Below are 16,021 nucleotides of genomic sequence, written 5' to 3' on the forward strand. Positions count from 1 at the left end.
GAATCCCGGGAATCCCACCAATCCCGCTCCCGGGGAATTTTGGGAATCCCACCAATCCCACTCCCAGGGAATTTTGGGAATCCCGGCAATCCCGCTCCCGGGGAATCCCGGGAATCCCACCAATCCCGCTCCCGGGGAATTTTGGGAATCCCGGCAATCCCGCTCCCGGGGAATCCCGGGAATCCCACCAATCCCACTCCCAGGGAATTTTGGGAATCCCGGCAATCCCGCTCCCGGGGAATCCCGGGAATTCCGTCCCCACCTGCCGTCGGGGGAGCCCTCGGGGCTGGCCGGGGGCAGCTCGGTGACGGTGACGTCAGCGATGACGTCAGCGATGGCGCGGGCGGGGCCGCGGGGGGGGCCGGGATCCGCCGGGAGCAGCGCCGGGCCCGAGCGCGCCGCAGGCGCCGCCTGCGGGAGCGGAACAGCACCGGGAATGGCGCCGGGAATTCCAGAGGGAACAGCGGGAATGGCACCGGGAACAGCACCGGGAATGGCGCCGGGAATTCCAGAGGGAACGGCAACGGGAACCGCAACGGGAATTCCAGAGGGAACAGCGGGAATGGCAAAGGGAATGGCACCGGGAATTCCAGAGGGAACAGCGGGAACGGCAACGGGAATTCCAGAGGGAACAGCGGGAATGGCAAAGGGAATGGCACCGGGAATTCCAGAGGGAACAGCGGGAATGGCGCCGGGAACCGCACCGGGAACGGCAACGGGAACGGCAACGGGAACCCCACCGGGAATTCCAGAGGGAACAGCGGGAATGGCAAAGGGAATGGCGCCGGGAACGGCACCGGGAACGGCACCGGGAACCGCAACGGGAATTCCAGAGGGAACAGCGGGAATGGCAAAGGGAATGGCACCGGAATTCCCGGGAAAAGCAGGGATGGGATCCCAGAATTCCCGGGAAAAGCAGGGCCAAAGGAGGGGAGGAATCCCGAAATTGCGAGCAGATAAAATCCCACAGATCCCGGCTCCCACCCCATTCCCAGAAATCCCAGCCCTGATCCCATTCCCACAAATCCCATTCCCAGAAATCCCAGCCCTGATCCCATTCCCTCAAATCCCATTCCCAGAAATCCCAGCCCTCATCCCATTCCCACAAATCCCATTCCCACAAATCCCAGCCCTGATCCCATTCCCTCAAATCCCATTCCCACAAATCCCAGCCCTGATCCCATTCCCTCAAATCCCATTCCCACAAATCCCAGCCCTGATCCCATTCCCACAAATCCCATTCCCACAAATCCCAGCCCTGATCCCATTCCCTCAAATCCCATTCCCAGAAATCCCAGCCCTCATCCCATTCCCACAAATCCCATTCCCACAAATCCCAGCCCTGATCCCATTCCCTCAAATCCCATTCCCACAAATCCCAATCCCAATGAATCCCATTCCCACAAATCCCATTCCCACAAATCCCAGCCCTGATCCCATTCCCTCAAATCCCATTCCCACAAATCCCATTCCCACAAATCCCAGCCCTGATCCCATTCCCACAAATCCCACTTTTTATAAATAAATCCCATTTCTCGGGGTCTCTCCTCACGGTGTAGGGGGAATTCCCGCAGTGCTCCAGGGAATTCCCAATCAATCCCAATCAATCCCAATCCCACCAATCCCATTCCAAATCCATTCCAAATAAATCCCAATCCCAATAAATCCCAATTCCACACATCCCACAAATCTCATTTTTTAATAAATAAATCCCATTTTCCCCAATCCCAATCCCATTTTTTCCAATCCCAATCTCATTTTTCGGGATCACTCATGTGAACACGGAATTCCCAATAAATCCCATTCCAAATAAACCCCAATCCCATTTTTCCCAATCCCGTTTTCCCGGGCTGTCGCTCACGGCGAAGGCGGAATTCCCACAGTGCTCCAGGGAATTCCCAAGAAACCCCAATCAATCCCATTTTTCCCAATCTCGTTTTTCCCAATCCCATTTTCCCAATCCCATTTTTCCCAATCCCAATCCCATTTTTCCCAATCCCATTTTCCCAATCCCATTTTTCCCAATCCCAATCCCATTTTTCCCATTCCCATTTTTCCCAATCCCAATCCCATTTTTCCCAATCCCATTTTTCCCAATCCCATTTATCCCAATCCCATTTTTCCCAATCCCATTCCCGTTTTTCCGGGCTGTCGCTCACGGCGAAGGCGGAATTCCCGCAGTGCTCCAGGGAATTCCCAATAAACCCCAATCAATCCCATTTTTCCCAATCTCGTTTTTCCCAATCCCATTTTCCCAATCCCGTTTTTCCCAATCCCATTTTCCCAATCCCATTTTTCCCAATCCCGTTTTCCCGGGCCGTCACTCACGGCGAAGGCGGAATTCCCGCAGTGCTCCAGGGAATTCCCAAGAAACCCCAATCCCAATCAATCCCATTTTTCCCAATCCCGTTTTTCCCAATCCCAATCCCATTTTTCCCATTCCCAATCCCATTTTTCCCATTCCCGTTTATCCCAATCCCAATCCCATTTTTCCCAATCCCATTTTCCCAATCCCGTTTTTCCCAATCCCAATCCCATTTTTCCCAATCCCATTTTCCCAATCCCATTTTTCCCAATCCCATTTTTCCCAATCCCGTTTTTCCGGGCTGTCACTCACGGCGAAGGCGGAATTCCCGCAGTGCTCCAGGGAATTCCCAATAAACCCCAATCAATCCCATTTTCCCCATTCCCGTTTATCCCAATCCCAATCCCATTTTTCCCAATCCCAATCCCATTTTTCCCAATCCCGTTTTTCCCAATCCCGTTTTCCCGGGGTTTCACTCACGGCGAAGGCGGAATTCCCGCAGTGCTCCAGGGAATTCCCAATAAACCCCAATCAATCCCATTTTCCCAATCCCGTTTTTCCCAATCCCAATCCCATTTTTCCCAATCCCATTTTCCCAATCCCGTTTATCCCAATCCCAATCCCATTTTCCCAATCCTGTTTTTCCCAATCCCATTTTTCCCAATCCCATTTTTCCCAATCCCATTTTTCCCATTCCCGTTTTCCCGGGGTTTCACTCACGGCGAAGGCGGAGTTCCCGCAGTGCTCCAGGGAATTCCCAAGAAACCCCAATCCCAATCAATCCCATTTTCCTCATTCCCGTTTATCCCAATCCCAATCCCATTTTCCCAATCCCGTTTTTCCCAATCCCAATCCCGTTTTTCCCAATCCCATTTTTCCCAATCCCGTTTTTCCGGGCTGTCACTCACGGCGAAGGCGGAGTTCCCGCAGTGCTCCAGGGAATTCCCAAGAAACCCCAATCCCAATCAATCCCATTTTCCTCATTCCCGTTTATCCCAATCCCAATCCCATTTTTCCCATTCCCGTTTTTCCCAATCCCAATCCCATTTTTCCCATTCCCAATCCCATTTTTCCCATTCCCGTTTATCCCAATCCCAATCCCATTTTCCCAATCCCATTTTTCCCAGTCCCATTTTTCCCAATCCCGTTTTCCCATTCCCGTTTTTCCCAATCCCAATCCCATTTTTCCCAATCCCATTTTCCCAATCCCGTTTATCCCAATCCCATTTTTCCCATTCCCGTTTATCCCAATCCCAATCCCATTTTCCCAATCCCGTTTTTCCCAATCCCAATCCCATTTTTCCCAATCCCGTTTATCCCAATCCCAATCCCATTTTTCCCATTCCCGTTTTCCCAATCCCGTTTTTCCGGGCCGTCACTCACGGCGAAGGCGGAATTCCCGCAGTGCTCCAGGGAATTCCCAATAAACCCCAATCCCAATCCCATTTTTCCCAATCCCGTTTTTCCCAATCCCATTTTCCCCAATCCCAATCCCATTTTTCCCATTCCCATTTTCCCAATCCCATTTTCCCAATCCCATTTTCCCATTCCCATTTTCCCGGGCCGTCACTCACAGCGAAGGCGGAATTCCCGCAGTGCTCCAGGGAATTCCCAATAAACCCCAATCAATCCCGTTTTCCCATTCCCGTTTTTCCCAATCCCAATCCCATTTTTCCCAATCCCATTTTTCCCAGTCCCATTTTTCCCAATCCCGTTTTCCCATTCCCGTTTTTCCCAATCCCAATCCCATTTTTCCCAATCCCATTTTCCCAATCCCGTTTATCCCAATCCCAATCCCATTTTCCCAATCCCGTTTTTCCCAATCCCAATCCCATTTTTCCCAATCCCATTTTTCCCAGTCCCATTTTTCCCAATCCCGTTTTCCCATTCCCGTTTTTCCCAATCCCAATCCCATTTTTCCCAATCCCATTTTCCCAATCCCGTTTATCCCAATCCCAATCCCATTTTCCCAATCCCGTTTTTCCCAATCCCATTTTTCCCAATCCCATTTTTCCCAATCCCATTTTTCCCAATCCCGTTTTCCCGGGGTTTCACTCACGGCGAAGGCGGAGTTCCCGCAGTGCTCCAGGGAATTCCCAATAAACCCCAATCAATCCCATTTTCCCCATTCCCGTTTATCCCAATCCCAATCCCATTTTTCCCATTCCCGTTTTTCCCAATCCCAATCCCATTTTTCCCATTCCCAATCCCATTTTTCCCATTCCCGTTTATCCCAATCCCAATCCCATTTTTCCCAATCCCATTTTTCCCAGTCCCATTTTTCCCAATCCCGTTTTCCCATTCCCGTTTTTCCCAATCCCAATCCCATTTTTCCCAATCCCATTTTCCCAATCCCGTTTTTCCCAATCCCAATCCCATTTTCCCAATCCCGTTTTTCCCAATCCCAATCCCATTTTTCCCAATCCCGTTTATCCCAATCCCAATCCCATTTTTCCCATTCCCGTTTTCCCATTCCCGTTTTTCCGGGCCGTCACTCACGGCGAAGGCGGAATTCCCGCAGTGCTCCAGGGAATTCCCAATAAACCCCAATCCCAATCCCATTTTTCCCAATCCCGTTTTCCCCAATCCCATTTTCCCCAATCCCAATCCCATTTTTCCCATTCCCGTTTTTCCCAATCCCAATCCCATTTTTCCCAATCCCATTTTCCCAATCCCGTTTATCCCAATCCCAATCCCATTTTCCCAATCCCGTTTTTCCCAATCCCAATCCCATTTTTCCCAATCCCATTTTTCCCAGTCCCATTTTTCCCAATCCCGTTTTCCCATTCCCGTTTTTCCCAATCCCAATCCCATTTTTCCCAATCCCATTTTCCCAATCCCGTTTATCCCAATCCCAATCCCATTTTCCCAATCCCGTTTTTCCCAATCCCGTTTTTCCCAATCCCATTCCCGTTTTCCCGGGCCGTCACTCACGGCGAAGGCGGAATTCCCGCAGTGCTCCAGGGAATAGGGCCGGCTGTACTTGGGCATGGAATGTGCGGAGCCGCCGTCGTTCAGCATCAGGGGGCTGCAATTCCCAAAAAAAAAAAAACACCGGGAAAAACCCCCGGGATCGGCACCGGCACCGGGATCCCCCCGGTCCCAGCCCAGATTTCCCGGGAAAAATTCGGGAATTTCCCCCAGAAATCTGGGAATTTCCCCCAGAAATCTGGGAATTACCCCCAGGGGAATTTGGGATTTACCCTCAGGAAATTTGGGAAATTTGGGAATTACCACCCGGAAATCTGGGAATGACCACGGGGAAATTTGGGATTTACCCTCAGGAAATTTGGGAATTCTCAAGGAAATTTGGGAATTTCCCTGGAAATCAGGGAATTACCCTCGAGAAATTTGGGACTTCTCATGGAAATTTGGGAATTACCCCTGGGAAATCTGGGAATTACCCCCGGGGAAATTTGGGATTTACCCTCAGGGAATTTGGGAATTCTCATGGAAATTTGGGAATTACCCCCCGGAAATCTGGGAATTAGCCCTGGGAAATCTGGGAATTACCCCTGCAAAATTTGGGAATTCTCATGGAAATTTGGGGATTTCCCTGGAAATCTGGGAATTACCCCTGGGAATTTGGGAATTACCCCCAGGGAAATTTGGGAATTACCCTCAGGGAATTTGAGAATTTCCCTGAAAATTTGGGAATAACCCCAGGGAAATTTGGGATTTACCCTCAGGAAATTTGGGAATGGGCTCTGGAAATTTGGGAATTACCACCCGGAAATCTGGGAATGACCACGGGGAAATTTGGGATTTACCCTCAGGAAATTTGGGAATTCTCATGGAAATTTGGGAATTTCCCTGGGAATCTGGGAATTACCCCCAGGAAATCTGGGAATTTCCCATGGGAATTTGTGAATTAGCCCTGGAAATTTGGGAATTACCCCTGGGAAATCTGGGAATCTCCCCTGGAATTCTGGAAATTTGGGAATTCTCGAGAAAATCTGGGAATTACCCCTGGGAAATCTGGGAATGTCCCCTGGAAATCTGGGAATTACCCCCAGGGAATTTGGTAATTCTCCAGGGAATTTGGGAATGGGCTCTGGAAATTTGGGAATTCCCCTGGAAATTCGGGAATGAGTTCTGGAAATTTGGGAGTTACCCCCTGGAAATTTGGGAATTACCCCCGGGAAAAATTTGGGAATTTCCCTGGGAAATCTGGGAATTACCCCCAGGGAATTCGGGAATTCTCCAGGAAATTTGGGAATTCTCCGGGAAATTTGGGATTTACCCTCAGGAAATTTGGGAATTTCCCCTGGGAAAACTGGGAATGGGCTCTGGAAATCTGGGAGTTTCCCTGGGAATCTGGGAATTACCCCTGGGGAATTTGGGAATTACCCTGGAAATTCGGGAATGGGTTCTGGAAATTTGGGAATTTTCCCCAGGAAATTTGGGAATTTTTCCTGGGACATTTCCCGGATTTTCCCAAGGGAGGAGGGAGCCGGGATTGGGAATGGGCGGGAAAATTTTGGGAATTCCAGAGGTTTTTCCAGGGTTTTTCCTGGATTTTTTTCCAGGGGTTTTCCAGGATTTTTTCCAGGGTTTTTTTTCCAGGGCTTTTTCCAGCAGTTTTTCCATTTTTTTTCTGGGTTTTTCCAGGATTTTTTCAGGATTTTTCCAGGGGTTTTTCCAGAGGTTTTCAGGGTTTTTTCCCCTTGAGATTTTCCAGGGCTATTCCAGGATTTTTCCAGGGTTTTTCCAGAGGTTTCAAGGATTTTTCCAGGGTTTTTCCAGGATTTTCCCAGGGGTTTTCCAGGATTTTTTCCAGGGGTTTTAGGATTTTTCCAAGGGTTTTTCCAAAAGTTTTTCCCGGGGGTTTTCTCGAGATTTTCCAGGGCTATTCCAGGATTTTTCCAGGTTTTTTTTCCAGGATTTTTCCAGGGGTTTTCCAGGATATTTTCCAGGGTTTTGTTTTTTTTTTTAGGGTTTCTCCCAGGTTTTTCCAAGGTTTTTTCAGAGTTTTTTCCCAGGGATTTTTCCAGGAGAGCGGGGTTTGGGAATGGATTTATGGAATTTTGGGATGGAATTCCCAGAGAATTCCAGGGGTTGCTCCATCCCTGGAATGGGAAGATCCCAAAATCCCCCCCCCCCAACCCCACCTGACCCCACAATTCCGGGATTTTCGGATATTTGGGAATGCCAGCAGCTCCCATTTTTCCAGGAAAAATGGGAACTCAAGGAATTCCCTTTATCCCAAATCCCCAAATCCCAGCCCGGCCCCTTCCCGGGGATTTTTTGGGATTTGGGGCTCCCCCCCAGGGGGGTCCTGATCCCGAATTTCCGTGGGATTTTGGGAATTTCTCTCACATTTTCCTCTTGACGCCCAGGATCCGGTTGGATTGCACCAGGGAGATCAGGAACTGGATCAGCTGCCGAGAGAAAAGAGGGAAAAGGAGTCAGGAAAAACGGGAAAAAAAAACTGGGAAAAACTGGGAGAACTGGGGAGGGAAACTCATGGGAAAAAATGGGAAAAACAGAGGGGGAAAACTGGGAAGAACTGGGAAAAACTGGGGGGAAAAATTGGGAAAAAAAACCTGGGGAAAACTGGGAAAAACAGGGAAAAATTGGGAAAAACTGGGAGAATTGGGGAGGGAAACTCATGGGAAAAAAATGGGGAAAACTGAGGGGGAAAACTGGGAAAAAAATGGGAAAAACTGGGAGAACTGGTGGGGGGGAAACAGGGAAAAACTGGGGAAAAAAAAACCTGGGGAAAACTGGGAAGAACTGGGAAAAATTGGGAAAAACTGGGAGAACTGGGGAGGGAAACTCATGGGAAAAAATGGGAAAAACAGAGGGGGAAAACTGGGAAGAACTGGGAAAAACTGGGAAAAACTGGGAGAACTGGGGGGGGGAAACAGGGAAAAATTGGGAAAAAAAACTGGGGAAAACTGGGAAAAACTGGGAAAAATTGGGAAAACCTGGGAGAATTGGGGAGGGAAACTCATGGGAAAAAATGGGAAAAACTGAGGGGGAAAACTGGGAAGAACTGGGAAAAATTGGGAAAAATGGGAAGAACTGGGAAAAATTGGGAAGAACTGGGAGAACTGGAGGGGGGGAAACTGGGAAAAATTGGGAAAAACTGGAAAAGAACCTGGGGAAAATGGGGGAAAAATGGGGAAAAATGGGAAAACCTGAGGGGGAAAACTGGGAAGAACTGGGGGGGGAAACTGGGAAAAATTGGGAAAACCTGAGGGGGAAAAATGGGAAGAACTGGGAAAAATTGGGAAAGACTGCGAGAACTGGGGGGAAACACTGGGAAAAAATGGGAAAAACAGAGGGGGAAAACTGGGAAGAACTGGGGGGGGGAAACTGGGAAAAATTGGGGAAAATTGGGAAAAATTGGGAGGAAAAACTTGGGGGGAAAACTGGGAAGAACTGGGAAAAATGGGGAGAACTGGGTGGGGGGAAACTGGGAAGAATTGGGAAAAACTGAGGGGGAAAATGGGAAAAACTGGAAAAATTGGGGGGGAAACTGGGAAGAACTGGGAAAGAACCTGGGAAAACTGGGAAAAATTGGGGGGGGGAACTTGGAGGGGAAACTGGGGAAAACTGGGAAAAATTGGGAAAAACTGGGAGAACTGGGGGGGAAAAACTGGGAAAAAAAAACCTGGGGAAAACTGGGAAAAATTGGGAAAAACTGGGAGAACTGGGGGGGAAAAACTGGGAAAAAAAAACCTGGGGAAAACTGGGAAAAATTGGGGGGAAAACTGGGAAGAACTGGAAAAGAACCTGGGAAAAATGGGAAGAATGGAAAAAAAATGGGGAAAAACTGGGAAAAATAGGAAAAATTGGGGGGGAAAACTTGGTGGGGGAAACTGGGAAGAACGGGGAAAATATTGGGAAAAACTGGGAGAAATGGGCGGGGAAAAACTGGGAAAAAAAACCTGGGGAAAACTGGGAAAAATTGGGGGGAAAACTGGGAAGAACTGGGAAAAATTGGGAAAGACTGGGAGAACTGGGGGGGGAACTGGGAAAAAAATGGGAAAAACAGAGGGGGAAAACTGGGAAGAACTGGGAAAAACTGGGGGAGAAAACTGGGAAGAACTGGAAAAGAACCTGGGAAAAATGGGAAGAATGGAATTACCCCAGGAAATTTGGGAATTACCCCTGGAAATGTGGGAATTACCCCAGGAAATGTGGGAATTCCCCAGGAAAAGTGGGAATTCCCCAGGAAAAGTGGGAATTACCCCAGGAAAAGTGGGAATTCCGCAGGAAAAGTGGGAATTACGCCTGGAAAAGTGGGAATTCCGCAGGAAAAGTGGGAATTACCCCTGGAAATCTGGGAATTACCCCTGGAAATCCGGGAATTACCCCCAGGAAATCCGGGAATTCCCCAGGAAAAGTGGGAATTCCCCAGGAAATTTGGGAATTACCCCGGGAAAAGTGGGAATTCCCCAGGAAAAGTGGGAATTACCCCAGGAAATGTTGGAATTCCCCAGGAAAAGTGGGAATTACCCCTGGAAATGTGGGAATTACCCCCGGAAATCTGGGAATTATCCAGGAAATGTGGGAACTACCTCCAGAAATTTGGGTATTTCCCCCAGAAATCCGGGAATTACCCCCAGAAATTCGGGAATTACCCCAGGAAAAGTGGGAATTCCCCAGGAAATTTGGGAATTACCCCCAGGAAAAGTGGGAATTCCCCAGGAAAAGTGGGAATTACCCCAGGAAATGTTGGAATTCCCCTGGAAATTTGGGAATTCCCCCGAAAATGTGGGAATTCCCCTGGAAATTTGGGAATTCCCCAGGAAATGTGGGAATTACCCCTGGAAATTTGGGAATTACCCCCGGAAATCTGGGAATTCCCCAGGAAATCTGGGAACTACCCCAAGAAATTTGGGAACTGCCTCCAGAAATTTGGGAATTTCCCCCAGAAATCCGGGAATTACCCCCAGAAATCTGGGAATTACCCCAGGAAATTTGGGAATTACCCCGGGAAAAGTGGGAATTACCCCAGGAAAAGTGGGAATTCCGCAGGAAAAGTGGGAATTACCCCTGGAAATCCGGGAATTACCCCCAGGAAATCCGGGAATTCCCCAGGAAAAGTGGGAATTCCCCAGGAAATTTGGGAATTACCCCCAGGAAAAGTGGGAATTCCCCAGGAAATTTGGGAATTACCCCGGGAAAAGTGGGAATTCCCCAGGAAAAGTGGGAATTACCCCAGGAAATGTTGGAATTCCCCTGGAAATGTGGGAATTCCCCAGGAAATGTGGGAATTCCCCCGAAAATGTGGGAATTCCCCTGGAAATTTGGGAATTCCCCAGGAAAAGTGGGAATTACCCCAGGAAATGTTGGAATTCCCCAGGAAATGTGGGAATTCCCCAGGAAATTTGGGAATTCCCCCGAAAATGTGGGAATTCCCCTGGAAATTTGGGAATTCCCCTGGAAATTTGGGAATTCCCCAGGAAATGTGGGAATTACCCCTGGAAATTTGGGAATTACCACCGGAAATCTGGGAACTACCCCATGAAATTTGGGAACTGCCTCCAGAAATTTGGGAATTTCCCCCAGAAATCCGGGAATTACCCCCAGAAATCTGGGAATTACCCCAGGAAATTTGGGAATTACCCCTGGAAATGTGGGAATTACCCCAGGAAAAGTGGGAATTCCCCAGGAAAAGTGGGAATTCCGCAGGAAAAGTGGGAATTACCCCAGGAAATGTGGGAATTACCCCAGGAAATGTGGGAATTCCGCAGGAAAAGTGGGAATTACCCCAGGAAAAGTGGGAATTACCCCTGGAAAAGTGGGAATTGCGCAGGAAAAGTGGGAATTACCCCCAGGAAAAGTGGGAATTCCGCAGGAAAAGTGGGAATTACCCCAGGAAAAGTGGGAATTACCCCTGGAAAAGTGGGAATTACCCCTGGAAAAGTGGGAATTGCGCAGGAAAAGTGGGAATTACCTTGTTGACGACCTTCTGCTGCTGCGCGTGCTTCTGGCGCAGGCTGGCCACCTCCCGCCACAGAGCCTCGTTCTCGCTGCCGGGAACACAGAATTCCATCAAAAATTCCAGGGAAATCCCAGGGAAAACGGGGGGGAAATTCCAGGGAAATGGGGAGAAAATTCCATGGGAAATGGGGAAATTTTTCCAAGGGAATGGGGGGAAAATTCCATGGGGAATTGGGGAAATTCCACAGGGAAGCGGGGGAAGTTTGTGTGGGAAATGGGGAGAAAATTCCATGGGGAAAATATTCCATGGGAAATGGGAATGAAATCCAGGGAAATGGGGAAAAATTCCATGGGAAATGGGGAAATTTTTCCAAGGGAACAGGGGGAAAATTCCATGGGGAAATGGGGAAATTCCATAGGGAAGCGGGGGAAATTTCTGTGGGAAATGGGGAAAATATTCCAGGGAAATGAGGGGAAAATTCCATGGGGAAATGGGGAAATTCCACAGGGAAGCGGGGGAAGTTTGTGTGGGAAATGGGGAGAAAATTCCATGGGGAAAATATTCCATGGGAAATGGGAATAAAATCCAGGGAAATGGGGGAAAAATTCCAGGGGGAAATGGGGAAAACATTCCAGGGAAATGGGGAAAATATTCCATAGGAAATAGGGAGAAAACCCTGGGAAAACATTCCATGGGAAAAATCCAGGAAACCCCAAACTCAGGACACCCCAAATCCAGGAATCCCCTAAACCAGGAAATCCCAAATCCAGGAATCCCCAAATCCAGGAATCCCCTAAACCAGGAAACCCCAAATCCAGGAATCCCCTAAACCAGGAAATCCCAAATCCAGGAATCCCCAAATCCAGGAATCCCCTAAACCAGGAAACCCCAAATCCAGGAATCCCCTAAACCAGGAATCCCCTAAACCAGGAAACCCCAAATCCAGGAATCCCCAAATCCAGGAATCCCCTAAACCAGGAAACCCCAAATCCAGGAATCCCCCAAAGCCAGGAAACCCCAAATCCAGGATATCCCAAAGCCAGGAAACCCCAAATCCGCGATATCCCAAATCCAAGACACTCCAAACCAGGAAATCCCAGATTCAGGAAACCCCAAATCCAGGAATCCCCCAAATCAAAATCCTCCTAAACTCAGGAACCCCCAAATCCAGGAAACCCCAAATCCAGGAAATGCCAAATCCAGGAATCCCCCAAATCCAGGAAATCCCAAATCCAGGAATCCCCCAAATCCAGGAATCCCCGAAATCCAGAAAACCCCAAATCCAGGACACCCCAAATCCAGGATATATCCCATATCCTCCAGAATCCCTGGAATGGGACTGGGATGTGCCCCCATCCCCATTCCCACTATTTCCCTATATCCCACTATTCCCATTTATCCCATTATTCCCATTTATCCCACTATTCTCCTCTATCCCACTATTCCCATTTATCCCACTATTCCTATTTATCCCATTATTCCCATTTATCCCACTATTCCCATTTATCCCACTATTCCCATTTATCCCACTATTCCTATTTATCCCATTATTCCCATTTATCCCACTATTCTCCTCTATCCCACTATTCCCATTTATCCCACTATTCCTATTTATCCCATTATTCCCATTTATCCCACTATTCCCATTTATCCCACTCTTCCCATTTTTTCCCCATTCCCATTTACCCCATTTATCCCGTTCCCATTAATCCCATTAGCCCCATTCCCACTATTCCCATTGTTCCCATTCCCATCCCCATTTATCCCATTCCAATTAATCCCATTAACCCCATTCCCATTTATCCCAGCATTCCCATTCCCATCTCCATTCCCACTCATCCCATTCCCACTATTCCCATTTATCCCATCATTCCCATTAATCCCATTAGCCCCATTCCCATTATTCCTATTTATCCCAGTATTCCCATTTATCCCACTATTCCCATTTATCCTGTTCCCATTTATCCCACCATTCCTATTAATCCCACTATTCCCATTTATCCCATTCCCATTAATCCCATTAACCCCATTCCCATTTATCCCAGCATTCCTCTTAATCCCAGTATTCCCATTTATCCCATTTAACCCACTTTCCCCTAATATCCCAGAATTCCCATTTATCCCAGAATTCCCATTTATCCTGTTCCCATTCCCATTTATATCCCACTTTCCCCGATATCCCACTATTCCCATTTATCCCACTGTTCCCATTTCCCTCATTCCCATTTTTCCCATCTATGCTATTCCTATCCCCATTCCCATTATTCCCATTTATCCAACTTTTCCCATTTATCCCACATGTCCCATTTCCCCTCTATATCCCATATATCCCACTATTCCCATTTCCCCCCTGTATCCCATGTATCCCATTCCTATCCCTGTTCCCATTCCCAGTTATCCCATTTTCCCCTATATCCCATATATCCCCTATATCCCACAATTCCCACTTATCCCATTGTTCCCGTTTCTCCCATTCCCATTATTCCCACTTATCCCGCTCCTATCCCTGTTCCCATTCCCAGTTATCCCATTTTCCCCTATATCCCATTTCCCCCTATATCCCACTGAACCCATTTATCCCATTATTCCCATTTATCCCACGGTTCCCGTTTTTCTCATTCCCATTATTCCCATTTATCCCACAATTCCCATTTATCCAATTTTTCCCGTTTTTCTCATTCCCATCATTCCCATTAATCCCATTCCTATCCCTGTTCCCATATATCCCATAATTCCCATTTCCCCCTATATCCCACTGAACCCATTTATCCCACTATTCCCATTTATCCCACTGTTCCCGTTTTTCTCATTCCCATTATTCCCATTTATCCCACAATTCCCATTTATCCCATTGTTCCCGTTTTCCCCATTCCCATTATTCCCATTTATCCCGTTCCTATCCCTGATCCCACATATCCCATATATCCCATCTTCCCCATTTATCCCATAATTCCCTGTCTTGGTTTAGGGTTTTCTTATTTTTCCCATTCCTACCCCCATTCCCATTTTCCCATATATCCCATTTTCCCGTATATCCCATTATTCCTGTATATCCCATTATTCCCATATATCCCGTTTCCCCCCTACATCCCACTATTCCCATTTATCCCACAATTCCCATTTATCCCATTGTTCCCGTTGTTCTCATTCCCATTATTCCCATCTATCCCCTTCCTATCCCTGTTCCCATATATCCCATTTTCCCCATTTATCCCATATATTCCGTAATTCCTGTTTTTCTTATTTTTCCCATTCCTATGTATCCCATTCCTATCCCCATTCCCATTTATCCCACTATTCCCATGTATCCCATTCCTATCCCTGTTCCTATTTCCATGTATCCCACTATTCCCATATATCCCACTGTTCCCATTTTTCCCATTATTCCCATTTATCCCGTTCCTATCCCTGTTCATCCCCATATATCCTGTTATTCCCATTTATCCCACAATTCCCATTTTTCTTATTTTCCCACTATTCCCATATACCCCATTCTTATCCCCATTCCCATTCCCATATATCCCACTTTTCCCATGTATCCCATTTTTCCATTTATCCCATTCCTATCCCTGTTCCCAATCCCATATATCCCATACATCCCACTTTTCCCATTTATCCCATTCCTATCCCTGTTCCCAATCCCATTTATCCCACTTTTCCCATTTCCCCCCTATATCCCACTATTCCTGATTATCCCATTCCTATCCCTGTTCCCATTCCCATTTATCCCACTTTTCCCATTTATCCCATTATTCCTGTTTATCCCATTCCTATCCCTGTTCCCATTCCCATTTATCCCACTTTTCCCCTATATCCCATTATTCCTGTTTATCCCATTCCTATCCCTGTTCCCATTCCCATATATCCAGTTTTTTCCCCTATATCTCACTATTCCCATATATTCCATTTGGCCCCTCTATCCCATATATCCCGTTTCTCCCCTATATCCCACTATTCCCATTTATCCCACAATTCCCCTATATCCCAATTTTCCCATTTATCCCATTCCTATCCCTGTTCTCACCATATCTCCCACTTTTCCCCTATATCCCACTTTTCCCCTATACCCCATTTTCCCCCTATATCCATTTATCCCCTCTATCCCATTTATCCCGTTTTCCCCCTATATCCCATTTCCCTCTATATCCCACTTTTCCCATTTATCCCATTCCTATCCCTGTTCCCATTCCCATATATCCCATTTATCCCCTATATCCCATTTCCCCATATATCCCATTATTCCTGTTGATCCCATGCCTATCCCCATTCCCATTTATCCCATTTTTCCCCTATATCCCATTTCCCCCTATATCCCATTATTCCCGTTTATCCCACAATTCCCACTTTTCCCATTTTCCTATTTATCCCACTTTTCCATTTATCTCACTTTTCCCCTATATCCCATTTCCCCCTATATCCCATTATTCCCATTTATCCCACTTTTCCCCTATATCCCACTTTTCCCCTATATCCCATTTTCCCCCTATATCCCATTATTCCTGTTTATCCCACTTTTCCCCTATATCCCACTTATCCCGTTTATCCCATTTTCCCCCTATATCCCACTCTTCCCCTATATCCCACTTTCCCCTATATCCCATTTCCCCCTATATCCCATTTCCCCCTATATCCCATTATTCCCATTTATCCCACAATTCCCACTTTTCCCATTTTCCTATTTATCCCACTTTTCCCCTATATCCCATTATTCCCGTTTATCCCACTTTTCCCCTATATCTCATTTCCCCCTACACCCCACTTTTCCCATTTTCCTATTTATCCCACTTTTCCCCTATATCCCATTATTCCCGTTTATC

At 47.3% G+C, this 16,021-nt stretch overlaps 1 protein-coding gene across 3 annotated transcripts in view; it reads right to left on the minus strand.

Annotated features, from left to right (window-relative positions):
• The window catches only part of HSF1 (heat shock transcription factor 1), a 70,738-nt gene that overhangs the window by 23,979 nt on the left and 30,738 nt on the right, over positions 1 to 16,021 (minus strand). For all 3 annotated transcript variants that reach the window (XM_053953462.1, XM_053953482.1, XM_053953472.1), the window contains 4 exons: positions 11,217 to 11,292; positions 7,625 to 7,686; positions 5,240 to 5,333; positions 263 to 411 (listed from right to left, as the gene is read on the minus strand). In XM_053953462.1, coding sequence (XP_053809437.1) covers positions 263 to 411; positions 5,240 to 5,333; positions 7,625 to 7,686; positions 11,217 to 11,292 — 381 coding nt within the window. The remainder of the gene's footprint in view (positions 1 to 262; positions 412 to 5,239; positions 5,334 to 7,624; positions 7,687 to 11,216; positions 11,293 to 16,021) is intronic.

This window comes from Vidua chalybeata, chromosome 1 (genome assembly GCF_026979565.1).
Source record: "Vidua chalybeata isolate OUT-0048 chromosome 1, bVidCha1 merged haplotype, whole genome shotgun sequence".
Classification (NCBI taxonomy): domain Eukaryota; kingdom Metazoa; phylum Chordata; class Aves; order Passeriformes; family Viduidae; genus Vidua; species Vidua chalybeata.